Source organism: Tiliqua scincoides, chromosome 1 (assembly GCF_035046505.1).
Source record: "Tiliqua scincoides isolate rTilSci1 chromosome 1, rTilSci1.hap2, whole genome shotgun sequence".
Lineage (NCBI taxonomy): Eukaryota > Metazoa > Chordata > Lepidosauria > Squamata > Scincidae > Tiliqua > Tiliqua scincoides.
Window position 1 is genome coordinate 124,936,708 of NC_089821.1, and position 14,897 is coordinate 124,951,604.

At 43.0% G+C, this 14,897-nt stretch overlaps 1 protein-coding gene across 2 annotated transcripts in view; it reads left to right on the forward strand.

The window, feature by feature from the left end:
* The window catches only part of NRP2 (neuropilin 2), a 204,907-nt gene that overhangs the window by 77,545 nt on the left and 112,465 nt on the right, over positions 1-14,897 (forward strand). For both annotated transcript variants that reach the window (XM_066623286.1, XM_066623373.1), the window contains exons 3-5: positions 4,785-4,966; positions 12,433-12,663; positions 14,063-14,218. In XM_066623286.1, coding sequence (XP_066479383.1) covers positions 4,785-4,966; positions 12,433-12,663; positions 14,063-14,218 — 569 coding nt within the window. The remainder of the gene's footprint in view (positions 1-4,784; positions 4,967-12,432; positions 12,664-14,062; positions 14,219-14,897) is intronic.

Below are 14,897 nucleotides of genomic sequence, written 5' to 3' on the forward strand. Positions count from 1 at the left end.
TCAGTGCTTTCCCGTACTGACATAAGGGCAATGCAGCTCTGAGATAAGGGAACAAACATTCCCTTACTTAGAGGAGGCCTCTGTGAGTGACACCCAACTGCAAGATGCAGCACATGTCCTGTTGCATGTCCCATTGCATGCAGCACATGTCCAGCACATGCTGGAAAGCACTGACATAAGGGGTTAGGATTGCGCCCTATATCTACTGCAATGTGATAGCAAGGACGATCGCAGCTACTCACAGGTAAATTTACTTGCTAGCTGATGAGGACCTGGGCTATTCCTGCAGCACAGAGGCATGCCTACTTGTGGTTCCAGTACAAACTATCTGCCATGTCTACTTGCAAGTGTGGGAACTGCCTGCATCAAGTAGCAAGGTGCTGTACTGGCTTTTAAGATAAATTTACTCACAGGTAGGCATAGTTACTTAGTTCTCAATCCTACTGGGCCTCTGCATCACCAGCATTCTGGTGTTAACATAAGAACATAAGAACAGCCCCACTGGATCAGGCCATAGGCCTATATAGTCCAGCTTCCTGTATCTCACAGCGGCCCACCAAATGCCCCAGAGAGCACACCAGATAACAAGAGACCTGCATCCTGGTGCCCTCCCTTGCATCTGGCATTCTGATACATAGCCCATTTCTAAAATCAGGAGGTTGCACATACACATCATGGCTTGTAAACCGTAATGGATTTTTCCTCCAGAAACTTGTCCAATCCCCTTTTAAAGGCGTCTAGGCTAGACGCCAGCACCACATCCTGTGGCAAGGAATTCCACAGACCGACCACACGCTGAGTAAAGAAATATTTTCTTTTGTCTGTCCTAACCCGCCCAACACTCAACTTTAGTGGATGTCCCCTGGTTCTGGTATTATGTGAGAGTGTAAAGAGCATCTCCCTATCCACTCTGTCCATCCCCTGCATAATTTTGTATGTCTCAATCATGTCCCCTCTCAGGCGTCTCTTTTCTAGGCTGAAGAGGCCCAAACGCCGTAGCCTTTTCTCATAAGGAAGGTGCCCCAGCCCAGTAATTATCTTATTCGCTCTCTTTTGCACCTTTTCCATTTCTACTGTGCCTTACAGCGGCTGCAAAATGAAACCCACCATTCTGTGCAAATGTTATGTGGTTGTGGCCACACGCCAGCAGCCGATGGAGAAACTCTGGTGCTGTTAAGTAGGTGTGGGGAATGGAGGGGAGAGGGAGGAGTAGGTCAGAGACTGGGGCGCAGAGGGCTGGGCTCAGTGTTTTTGTGGGTTGCCTGAGAAAAGATTACCAGCCTTGCCAAACCTATACTCTTAGCCATGCATCCTTGCCACTACTTCCTTCTACCTGGACATGCCTGTCAACAGTGGGGCATCCCTCTTCCAGTTGCTTCTCTTCTCTCCGGCCTGCAAGGACATGTTCTTCAGTTCCTGTGGTGGTGGGGAGGGGTGTTTAATGCTGGCAATCAATCCTCATATAGTGGAAGACCCACAGTCTGTCGTGAACCTGACTGGTCCAATGTCTGCCTTTGGCCATGCCAGCAAATGCAGGGAGCTGTGCTATGGCAGGCTTCTTAGCAGAGTGTATAGATTTAACCTGAAGCTAGAGGGTTTCTTAGCATTAGACATTTGTTCCTGGAGCAAAGCCTAATTAACTCTCAGAAGTCAGTGAAATGTGGGCGTCTCAGTTGGTCCTTCTTGCTGATAGCAGATTGAATTCTGTAAGTTTGTTTAGGGCAGTTGTTTGGTGATGTGTGTCTTGCAAGAAAGGAATGAGTCACATGAGAGTTGTTTTGTGTCCAACAAGCTATTTTTCCTTTCAACTCTTGATTCGCAAATAGAGGATCTTGTGACAACTCCAGAAGCCTGGCAGTGTATCACTTTTCTTCTCTCCTCAGCCCCTTTGAGGACGAGAGTGGTAACATGCTGTTTTAACAGGTTGACACAATGCAAATAAATAGAGGAAGAGAGACATGCGGTTTTCTGTAAATGGTGTTATAGTAAGTACAAACACACAATATGCTTTAGTACAAGTTGGGGCAAAAGAAAGAGCTCATGTCAGAGACTGCAAGTTATTGAAATAGATCAGTTGAGATACAATGTTAATCTTCAGGCCTTTTTTGCAGTGACATATAGCCCAGCTGAACAATCAAGAACTCAAGTGTTTTTATTCTAAACATGCTACAGCTCTAGATCAGCTTTTTGTACCAGAGCAAACTCTTCTTCCAAATCCATGATCTGCTACCCTTAAACCTGGGTTAAAATATTGAGATGTGAAAGTGACAAAAGTAAACTGAAATGTGACATGAGTTCTGGTGTGGACACAACCTAAGGAAAAAGAGTATTATTGGGAGTGGTAAATTCAGAGGCAGAGAAAATTGGCAAGAAAAGACAGGCAGATAGCAGTGAGGTAGGTAGGAAAAGGAAAAATAAGCTATTTGTGGCAAATCCTCAGTTCAGATCTAGTAAAACAGGTAAGTTCCTGGTTTAGGTCTAGCCTCAACAATGAACTCACTAGGGGCTCAATCCTATCAAACTTTCCAGCATTGGTGCAGCAGCAATGCAGCCCTGAAGTAAGGGAACAAATGTTCCCATACCTTGAGGAGGTCTCTGTGACTGCCTTCCCACCACAGGATGCAGTGCGTGCCCCACTGGCACGGCTGCACCGGCACTGGAAAATTGGATAGGATTGGGCCCTAGGTTTCTTAAGCCACTATTACCTCAGCTCTTTATCTGTAGTATGCGATAAAAATAAAATTTAATTTACAGAGCTGTTGTAAAGATTCAGAAAGTATATAAGCTTGAACACTAAGCCTGCGATCCAGGAATTGAACTACACACTAGTTTTTGTCACATGAAAAGCAATTTGGTTCTTTTTCATTTTTATATAGCAGCTATATCGGGCTGCTTCAGAATTTGGGTCCATGGCATGAAGGTAGAGAGCAATTAATCCTTCACTGCCATGCCATTTTCCCACTAAAACTTGTGCTCCTGAAGAAGATGTCAAAGTGTTTATCTGCCACAATAGCACTTTAAAGGTTAAATAGCCATTTTGAGGTCATGATTTTTGGTGGGAAAACAGTCTAGAGATAAAGGGGTAAATGCCCTCTATGTGTGATGGCCCCAACCTGAGCTATGGCCTTTTACATCTTCTACCCAGTAAAAGGGGGGGGGGGGAGACCAGAACTGCTCATCACATGATAAATGTAATGTGTAATCGGGTTGTGTTTGCTTGGGAGTAAGACTTGAAGTTACTTCTTAGCTCAATTGGATTTCTGAGTAGGTACGCATAGGATTGTATTGTGAAGCACTATATATTGCTAGGTACTATTAAGAAAGACAAGAATTAAGGTCAATAGAATCTTTTTGAAAACCAAGAAAAGTTGCTTAGAATTTTTGCAATCACATATTACAAAACCCCATATTTTTTAACCATTTGTGGCAGGTAGACTTAACATTACTTGGTATTAATAAGTACAGTATAGTTATTTTAACTTAAGAAATAAGATTAAACAGAGCAATTTGTGATGAAGGATCTGGTTTTAAAATCTTGGTGCTTTGCCCCCTTGGTGCTTTGCCCCCCTTTTAAATCACACCATTTTAAAAAATGGCTGTCTGTCTTTTATTAACCCATTTCTGCCCAACCCACAGGTGTACACATTTTATCCCTGTTGTGTATATGGAACATTGGGCAAAAATGGCTTTTAATACAATTTTTTGTCTCACATGTTAACTTATTAGGCAAAAATGACCCTGAAGCCATAGAGACAGAGGTGTCTGTCTGAAAACAAATGGAGTATAGTGACCAACGGTTTAGGATACTCAGTCATGCCATTTAATTTCCTGAATCAGCAACATATTGCAGCAGAGCAACAATGAGAATTGAATGGAGTGTGAAAGGCCATCCTTCCCCCATAAAGTCCTGATGCTACAGTGCCCACTTTCTCCACATGCCCCTCTCTTGCCTCTGGAAAGTGGTATTCCCACGGGGACCTTGGTTGATCCTGAGATTTCCAGTTGTTGATCCCCAACAATTATGTGAAAGTAGGAAGTGCAGGCTTGCTGTAAAGGGAAACTAGATAGTTTGAACAGTTTTTGTTGGAATGCTTGAAGGGTGTAAATGAGTCCTGGGCTGTAAGAATAAATGTAATCAAATAAATACATTTCCAAACATGTCTTCATCACAGTAGGGCCTGAAAATGTGCTCAAAAAGAAAATGTCTGCCCTGAATTCTGTGCCGAATTTTGAACACATTGACAAACAGCTCAAAATAAAAGACATACAGAGAGACACAAGGAAAAAAAAAAGGTGATGTTTATAGGCAAGTGCATGGAAAGGCCAAAGATTTGTGGCCTGGGGTTGGAGCAGAAGAATCTTGATGGATTTATATATACTATAGGAGAAAAACAGAAATATCACAGTGACTTACAGTACATCCAAAATGTTCAGATAATGAAAAGTTTTAATACATAAGCAAAATTGTGTATTTTGCAAAGTCTGATTGCTGTCAAGCTATTTGGAGGACATGCGGTGAATTTTGATCAAGATCATTTGACAGCAGAAGGTTAGGTAATGGAATACTGCAAGAATTCATGAATGAGAATGCACTGTTTTTTGCTTTATGTGCGAAGCATCAAGCCAATAGAAGTATTTATAGTGGAGCAATCGAAGGAATAAATAAATGTGAAGCTGTGTGGAAAAAAATATACACGTCCATAAAGTAAGAAGATATCTTTTCTAGTTTTTCTTTCCCAGCTTCCTTCTAATTGTGCCTTATCTTATTTTCCATCCATTGACAGATATGACTTTATTGAGATTCGAGATGGGGACAGTGAGTCGGCTGACCTGCTGGGCAAGCATTGTGGAAATATTGCTCCTCCCACTATCACTTCATCAGGCCCTTCTCTCTACATCAAATTCACCTCAGACTATGCTCGTCAAGGTGCCGGCTTCTCTCTGCGCTACGAGATCTACAAGACAGGTCGGTTTCCAGTGTTTCAAGTTCCAGGGCAGGTGGCATTTTGACCATAGGACAGGACTCCCTAATGAAGAGACAAAACATCTACTGAGGAAGACATGTACAGTGGGCCATTGTTATCTTTGGGGATTTCATTCTGGAAATCCCCACAGATAAAAAAATTCTACGGATGCTGAAGTTCAGCACCTGATGCTGACTTACCTGGGGGCTATGTTGGGCCCTCCAGAGGCCACGCTGGACCCATGGCCCACACCATGGGCCTCCCTGTCTCCTCAGAAGGCAGCGGGAATGCGACTGGAAGCCACTTCCAGTTTGTGTACGTGACTTCCGTTCTTGTCCAGGATGTGTTCTGAGGTGTGGAAAGGCCCATGATGCTGACCTTGCAGATACCAAGGGCCCACTGTACTTTGTTATGGGTCCTCTCAACCCAGTCTTCATGTGTGTTTTGACTGAGTCGGGTTTCTGCCATCTCCATTTGCCCAGCTGAGTATTCTTTCTCCAACTGGTGATGATTCAGAGCTTTAGAACTTGAAGGGAATGGTCTGAGGACACGTGACACAAACACCTTGCTCAGATTGACTGGGGACTCTGTGTACTCTGCCTTGAGTTCCATGACGCAAAAAAGGTAGATTGCTACTGTAATTAATACATAAAATCTCCTCTTCTGGGGGTGTTTTTGTTTTTCTGAAAAAAAAACTACAAAACATGCTATAGTCAAAAGTAGCATTATCTACTCACTTTTAAAATAATATGCTTGCTGACATGCTGGAAGGTGTGAGCATTGCTGGCTGAGTTGTTGTTGTTTTGCTTACTCAGCCTGAGGGTGGATAGTCTGAGCACAGAAATGGAGTTCAAAGTTGTCAGATGCTTTGTCTTGGATCAGTTTCATCTGCTGTCACATATATACAGCCAGCATATATACAGCCAATAACCATTGTGTTAGCTCCACGCCTATCCTAGCTGGTACCAGAGGGGAGGAGTTTGATTGATTTATTGATTGATTTAAAAGATTTCTATCCCGCCTTTCCTCTGCTGAAAGCAGATGCCCAAGTTGGCTTACAATTCATAGATTTTAAAAAAATGCAATATACAATAGAATAAAAAATAGAAAATACAAAATGGAAATAGAAAAAAAAATGGAAATACAATGGGGTGGGGGAAACACCAATTGGAGGAAGAGCAAAAAATACTCAAGGAACTGCTGTAGAGAGGCACAGGAGGCAGACATTCCAAATGCAAAGCGAAACAAAAATGTTTTAAGCCCTCACTGAAATGCCATGAGGGAGGGGAATGATTTAACTCCCCCAGCAGGCAGTTCCGTAACTGCGGTGCCACTACTGAGAAGGCTTGCTCCCGTGCTGTCATCCCCTAACTTGGGAGAAAGGCGGCACTTGCAGGAAAGCCCCCTCAGATGACCTAAGAGGGCGGGCCGGAACATATGGGAGAAGGCGGTCCCCAAACCGTGAAAGGCTTTAAAGGTCAAAACCAGCACCTTGAATTGGGCCCGGAAACAAATGGGCAGCCAATGCAGTCACCGTAGCAGCGGTTTGACAGAATCAAACCGCCTAGCTCCAGTAACCACCTGGCCACTGTATTCTGCACTAGTTGCAACTTCCGAACCACCTCCAAGGGCAGCCCCATGTAGAGTGCATTAACAGTAAACTAATCTTGAAGTCACTAGGGCATGGACCACTATGGTCAGGTCCGATTGACTCGAGTATGGCTGCGGCTGGCGCACCAGCTGGAGTTGAGCAAACACACCTCTGGGCACCGCTGTCACCTCCAGGGAAAGCTGTGAATCCAGGAGCACACCCAAACTGCGCACCTGCTCCTGCAGGGGGACTGCAACCCCATTCAGAGCAGGTAGATAACTCACTACCTGCATCAAGGATTTCCTGACCAAAAGGACCTCTGTCTTTTCTGGATTCAATTTCTGGAATTCCGTTTCATCTCCTTGGAATGAGATGGTAAGGAGAGATGGAGCTGGGTGTCATCAACATACCCCACTCCAAATCCCCAGACAATCTCCCCCAGCGGTTTCATGAAGATGTTAAAAAGCATGGAGCACAAAATAGAACCCTGTGGCACCCAACATTGTTAAGGCTAAGGTGCTGAACAAGAGTCCCCCAGCATCACCATCTTGGACCAGTCAGCCAAGAAGGAGCAGAACCACTGCAAAGCAGTGCCCCCAAATCCCCAGCTCAGCCAGCCGACCCAGAAGGATACCATGGTCAATGTTATCGAACATTGCTAAGATGTCCAAGAGAACCAAAATGGACATGCTCCCCCTACCTAGTCCTCTGTGAAGATCATCCAACAGGGGGCAACCAAGACTGTCTCTGTGCCAAAGCTTGGCCTGAAGCTGGATTGGAAGGGGTTCAGATAATCCGTCTCATCTAGGACTCCCTGGAGCTGAGATGCCACCATCTGCTCAATCACCTTGCCCAAGAAAGGAAGGTTAGATAATGGTTGGTAGCTGTTTAGATTGGTAGAATTTAAAGAAGGTTTTTCTTTTCAGGAGGAGGCGCACAATTGCAATCTTCAGGTTGCTAGGCATCACTCCCTCTTGCAAGGATGAATTTACAGTGCGTTCCACCCAAGTGGCCAGACCAGCCCTAGCAGATTGACTTACCCGTGCTGGGCAAGGGTCAAGCGGGCATGTTGATGGTCTCAAACTCCAGAGGACCCTATCCACATCCTCTGGCCGTAACAATTGAAAAGAATCCATAATGATGGAATTGACAGATGCCTTAGGGACAACTTCTGGAACTGTTAAACCAGATTTCAAGTCATGATGAATATGATTAATTTTGTCTGCAAAGTGCCTTGCAAACTCATCACAGTGGGTAACTGAGCCCTCTAGGTCCTTCACCGAAGAGGTTGAGTGGAGCAGTTCATGAATGACTTGAAAAAGCTCCACTGGATGGCTCCTTGCAGACACTATGGTGGCAGAGAAAAAGGCTTTCTTTGCTGCCATAACCGCCACGGAATAGGCCCTAAAATGGACTTTCGTCCAGGTTCGGTTAGACTCATCATGAGCTTTCCTCCATTGTCGCTCTAGGCGTCAACCAAGTCATTTTGTTGCTTGCAGCATGTCGGTAAACTAGGGAGCTGCCCTGGCCCAACCACAAGGCCTGAGGATCTGTTGCTGGCTAGGACCATCCAGCAGAGCAGGATGTTAAACTGCTTTAAATTTTCCATTGTTCTGCCCCTGCTCAAAGAGTCAAATTCTTGACATTGCTTTGCCATTTATTGTCCTGTTCTTAATTTTTACTTTTGGAGAGAAATGTTGTGGAATGGTTGAATGCTCTGCAACTTAGGGTGCTTCTAGATGATTTAGTTTTCTTTGATCTTTTAGCAGATGCAGGGAAACTGACTCTGAGGAGTCTTATCCTTGACGTATATGAGAATTCATATCCTATTAAACTTCACATTCATCATGTTTGCAGCACTGTCTCTTTTAAGTCCTTCCCCACCTCTGTGCTGCTGCCCTTTGCGAATCTGTTTCATCACCACTTCCAAGATGGAAAAATATTTTACTGGTGTATTAACAGTGTATTTTGATGCCTATCTTGGCATGAGAAGCCGGCTTCTTCATTAAATCATCTCATGTGTTCCACAGCTACAAACAGTATATCTTTTTCTCTGTGGCATGTATAAAAAGCTTGTTAAAAGTCAAGGCTAAGTGAAAATTGTCCCTTTTTAAATCTACAGAGAAGTCTCCTGCCCCTCCTCCTGTGAATATTCGATTGAAGCACTGATCAATAGCCTTGTGTTTTCTCTTTTTGAGAAGCCAAGGGTTTTGTAACTGGTGTAGTGCTAGTTTCAACGGGCTGCTGTTGGCAGTGCCATCAAGGGAACAGGAGGGATGCCTCTTGAGCTGCATATAAGAAGAACTATTCATAATGCCTTTTTAATACAAAACGATGCTTGGACAAAATAAAAAGCTAATGGGAAGGCTTTTTAAACCAGCCCTGTCTAAATATTTGTAAGATTGGTGTGTGTGGGGATGGGAATTCTGGAGAGAAGTCTTGTTTTGTGCTTGCTAGTATGGGTGAGACAGCGTTTTTGTGTGTTCTGGGAGAGGCCTAGCTGTGTCTTGCACACGGATTGTGGAGTTGTGCCAGGCCGCCTGCCTACATTCCATTGCCAGCATCTTGGATGGAAATACACAGGAGATTTACATCACCATTCTAACATGAAACAAATAGCATGAAGAAAGGGGGGGGGAGCAGACTTTTCCCCATCTTATCTAGAAAGATACACAAATATTTTGGAGGGGGAAGGTGTTGTCACAGCTGTGTGGTGCTTGCATTTGTTGGTTTCCTAAGCACACAGGGGTAGAAATGATACCGATTTACGTAATTGATGGCCTCATGTGCAGGGATAGGAAAGTGGCTGAGCTGAGGCTTCCAAATTGGAATGTTAAAGACTACTCTGATGAGGAGAGTCTATTGATTTGTTTTGCTGTATAGATCACTTTGAAAACATTTTGTTGAAAAGCAGTATATAAATATGCTTAATAATTTTTCCTTATGCCTGTGGACCACTTTATCCATTTCTTGGAACGTAGCTTGCATGGGGAAATGTGAACATGAACTGAGTTGTAAACAGATCCTGCCAGATTCTCAGGATCAGATTCTAAGAAACAGATTCTCAGCAATTCCCATACTGTCATGATTTCAAAAACGGCTACTGACTTTATTTACTTAAGTCATGCTAATTAGGGTTACAATGTTTTGTTAATCAGATAGATCAGGGGTGTCCAAACATTTTGGCAGGAGGGCCACATCATCTCTCTGACACTGTATTGGGGGCCAGGAAAAAAAGAATTAATTTAAATTTCAAATTTGAATAAATTTGCGTAAATGAATATATTAGAGATGGAATATATGAATGAATGAAGGTCTTGCAATAGCTCAAGGTCTATAAAAGGCCTTGCACAAAGCAAGGCCATCCTTTCCTTTGCTGCCACTGCTGCATCACAGATGTGAAACAGCAAGTAGCGGACGGAGCCCTCATCCCACAACTCAGGTGAAAGGTCAAACCGTCGTCCTCATGCTGAAAGCAGTTGCGTTGAGCCAGTACAGGCTCCAGCAAGTCTCTGGAGGGCCAGAGACTCATTGGAGACTGGGGGCTCCCCACAGGCCTGATTGGGAGCCCCTGAGGGCCGCAAGTGGCCCCTGGGCCGGGGTTTGGGCACCCCTGAGATAGATTAATTTATTAGAAACTTTCAATCTGTTTAAAAAGTGCTCTAAATTTAATGAGATACAGGTTTGAAAAAAAGTTATTTTAAACAGTTTTATTCTAAGTGTTTACAAAAAAAATTGCAGAAGAGACTTTCCCCCATCTCTGCCATGGAGTAAGGAATGCCTCTTCTAAGATGGTGCCCACTGCATACAGAATCTGAAAAGAAAGAAAATATTAATGCTTCTTTGAAACAATTGCTTTGTTTATATGCATGCAAATTTAATCCGCCTGATGGTGATTTTAAGAATGGGCTTGGAAACTCTGCTTTGGAGGACTGGAGCTGGAGATTATTTAGCTGGCACCTCTCCTTCCCTCTCCTTCCACTTTTGGCTGAACAGATTTCTTATGCTCTTTAGTGGCTGAACTGCATTTTCATATTTTGAGTTATGCGTTTACAGATTTTATTGTTCTTGTATTGTTTTGGTATGTTATACTTTATGCCTGCTGACATTGGTCCTCACCATTTTTTTGCTGTTGCCAGCAAAGTGTAAATGAAAACCCTTTTCTTTTTCTTGGCAGTGTTGTTAATAGTAATGGTAACAAACGTGGTAAGCACACTAAGCCCCTTCCCCATGCACACCCCTTCTGGAGTTGAGCGGAGCTCTGTTCTCCTTGCCTTTGGAGGGGCCTCTGAGGAGGAAAAAAAATGCTACTTCCGTTTTCTCAGGGATGCCTTATAAGGCATTAAAAACATCACTTCTGATTTCTCTGTGAAACTGGAAGTAGTATATTTTTTCCCAGTGAGCTCAGAGTCCCCTCCGGAGGTGAGAGGAGCAGAGTTTCCCTGACCTTTGGAGAGGGGGCAAAGCCCCTGGGACCATGGGGATGGGTGTTCACCCTTATTCGCTGTTTCAGGTATCCACACAGATAATGCTGTTTCTGGAACCCCCACAGATAAGGTGAAAGCCTTTAGTTAGTTTCACTTCAAAAAGAAAAGGAAGATTGGTCACTCACAATTTATCTTCCCAGACCATTTTCACATATTGCACTGTAGAGTACAAGACTTTTGAGGATTGCAGTAAATATATTAATGTAATATGGTGTGGAGTATAATACTCAGAAGTCCTGATATCTCTGTATTATGCTTTCAAATATCTCCAGGCCATTCAGGGTCTTCTGCTCAGTGTCTTTTTTGTTAACTGACTTTAAACGAAAGAAGAATGGGAAAGAGCTAATTACTCAAGTGGTCTGTTGTGTTAGCAGATTCTGTGATTTGTGTTCAGATGCCTATATCTGAACTGGTCAATTGCCAGATGATCCAATTAAGTCCCACTCATTTTAGCAGTCATCTGATTAAATAAATTTCCATATCCATTAGTGTAGCATCCTCTACATCTTTCTTAAAGGGGTAAGATCTTTTTAGAAAAGCAAACTTCCATAACAATCTTTGTTTTCTTAGTCATGTGTTAGGAATTGTCCTAATTTAGAACTGAGCATTTTTCTGAGCAAAGTCTCCCTAATAAAACAAAAGCCAGAAGAGTTGTGAAAGTTAATCCTCTGTTACAGCAGTGGAACCAACAGGGTCTTGTAACATTCTCTGCCCCCCCCACCCTTTTCAATGACCCGTAGGCTATAGAATTCAATTGTTAATTGTCTGGTCCCTACAGAGCAATAGTTTTAATGCAGTCATAGCATGAACAGAATGCAACCTCCTTCTCCCCCCAGGCACCTTGGGTCGGCAAGAAATAGAAGGCACTTAGCTGGCTGTGGCACAATGGAGGCCAGTGTTGGGGTCAACACTAAATAAGTGGTAATATTGTCTCTATTGCTGGCAGCCAGAAAACGTTCCTTAAGCATAGAAATAACTTGCATTTCTGGTGCAGATAACATGGACGAGTGAGAAAGGCAGCTCTGTTTCTCTTTCCAACAGAAGCCCTCATGCATATCTCCTTCCTACCCCAAATATTTTTAATTGAACCCTTGTGAAAGTTAGGGCTGCTGCTCATGTGCCATTTTACGGCTTTTCAGAGGCTGGTCTTCAGGTGTCACTTCAGTGCGACTGCTCTGCTAATTGCCACTCTGATGGAAAATTAAAATGGGGACAGTAATAATTAATAATTAATACTCTTGCAAAGCTCTAGCAATTTTCTGCATGAGAGATTTAAGTGCTTTAAAAACAATTATGAATTATGCCTCTCAGCCTGGCTACTATTAGTGAGGTGACTGGTGATGTAGTATGTTAATGTCCCATTTTGGTCTCCCCTTGTCTCTCATCATAGGCTCTGAAGATTGTTCCAGAAACTTCACCAGTTCGAATGGTACTATTGAATCCCCAGGATTTCCTGACAAGTATCCTCATAACTTGGACTGTGCTTTCACGATCATGGCCAAGCCAAAGATGGAGATTATCCTTCAGTTTTTAACCTTTGACCTAGAGCATGACCCCTTGCAAGTTGGGGAGGGGGATTGCAAGTATGATTGGCTGGACATCTGGGATGGTATTCCTCAAGGTAAGGATTAAAGTGATGTATTGGCAATGCTCTCTCTCGTGTCTGGCTATTGTCAGGCTAACAGCATCAATTCTTAGTCTGAAGAATTCCATAAAGGTCATAAATTGCAAACACCCTACAGCTCTATCCAATCTAATATATTATTGCCTTGTCCTTAGCAGAGACCAGGAGTTATATTAAATGGAGATGGAGTTCCATTGTACCTGTTCTGTGGTTATTGCACTCTTCCTGGTTCTGTGTATCTTTAGACAATGTTAAAAACATGTTTAGACTTTAGAATATTGTATAATCACATCATGGAGATCAGAAACTTGAATATTTGAGTCCATTCTGATCTTCGAGAACCACTTGGACAGAGAGAAGAGGAACACATTTTTTTTTAAATACACTAGATACATGCAGAATGGTTTTGTATCTTACCTTGAGTGCTGTTTTGTGGGAAAATTGCTGAAAAATGTTGTCAATAAGTATATCACAATTTTGTATGCTAAGAAAACTGTTGATACATTATAAACAGCTGTACTTAAGCTTGCCAGTAGCACATACTTGCCAGGTTGCTTGTAGACATTGTTCCCTTTAAAACTGCAGCTGGAAGCCCTAGGAAACCAAGCTCCGTGAGGTCAGACTTGGTGTTCCCGGAAGTTCAGCTATGATGTCACGCTACTCTGCCGCTCAGCAGTCTAAGGGGTCCGTGTAGCCGTGTGGACGTCTTAGAGGGAATATTGCTTGTACAAATCAGAATTGCCACTCAATGACCTGCAGGGAATGCCCAACAGAAGTTGTTTCTTTAGGGCCAAATTCTATCTAATTTACCAGTGCCAGTGCAGCCATGCCAGTGGGGTGTGCACTGCATCCTGTGGTGGGGAGGCAGTCATAGAGGCCTCCTCAAGGTATGGGAACATTTGTTCCCTTACCTCGGAGCTATATTGCACTGGTGCTGGAAATTTGGATAGGATTTATGGCTCAAAAAACTTAAATTGGGCTAGTAGCTTTTGTGGACCTCCCTGCTTAGCTGCTGCAACTGGTGTTAAACTTCAGCACCTATTTAGGCTGGTGTCATTTCCAGGTTTGAAAAATAATAACTCTTTAAAATTAGTAGTAGTACACAAAGTAATTTTTTGCCACCCTAGTTCTTCTCTGGTTCACCCTATGTGGATTTGCTCATTCTTCACTGTCTGACCTCCTATCTAACGTCTGACATTCCCAAATAGAGCACATGGGAAGCCTTGTGACCTGAAATTGTTTTTGAACTGGAGATGAACCTAGGGATTGAACCTAGGACTTTGTGTGTGCAAAGCATGTACTCTACCACTGAACTGTGCTCACTCCCCTTAGTAGGTAAGAGGGCAGTTAATTTATAGGGAACGTCAACTTTGTTTTCATGTTGTTTCTATTGCAGTTGGTCCCTTGATTGGCAGGTACTGTGGCACTAAAACCCCTTCAGAGATCCGCTCGACTACCGGCATCTTGTCCCTCACATTCCACACGGATTTGGCAGTAGCTAAAGATGGCTTCTCTGCTCGCTATTATTTGGTCCAGCAGGAGGTGCCAGAGAGTAAGTTGGCAAGTTCAGGTTGAGAGTTGGTACTTTTTCAATTCAGGATTTTGCAATTGAAGCACTGAATGGCATAGATATAAGTATGTTATATTTATAGCCAAGACTTTTGAACATTCTCTATCTCTGAATATGAATGACTACAACATTTTGGGGGATGGGGTGGGAATCAAATATTATTATTTTTTTATTTTGTTACCTGAGTGTTGGCATTTGAATTTTACAGCAAAATTCAAATTTGGTCTGATCCAGCAAGCGAGTTATAATGGTCAATGCACTCCCAGTCTGTCTGCTTTTAGACTTCTGTCATCTACAAATATGCCAGTATAGCAGTCCTAGTTTCCATTCTCTGCTCCATGACAAAAGAGAAATGCTGCCAAAAAATAAATTTTACAGATGCTGTTGAAATTTAGCTATGCACACTTGCTGTAGTTATTCTGCTTCCAAAAAATTAAGGCTTTTGGCAAAAGGATTCATAACTTTTAGTACAGAATTCTAGATTTCTTCATTCTTTGTAGATCACCAGCAAGAAAGATCTGCATCTGCAATGATTGCAGCATATCATGACAAATGAGTAGGAATTTGATAGGGCTGCACCTGTTGGCTCCTTGACAGTCCTTTCCTAACTTTAATGATTCATCTGCTTTCTTGGGTGTGTAGACACATTCAGTGCTCATGT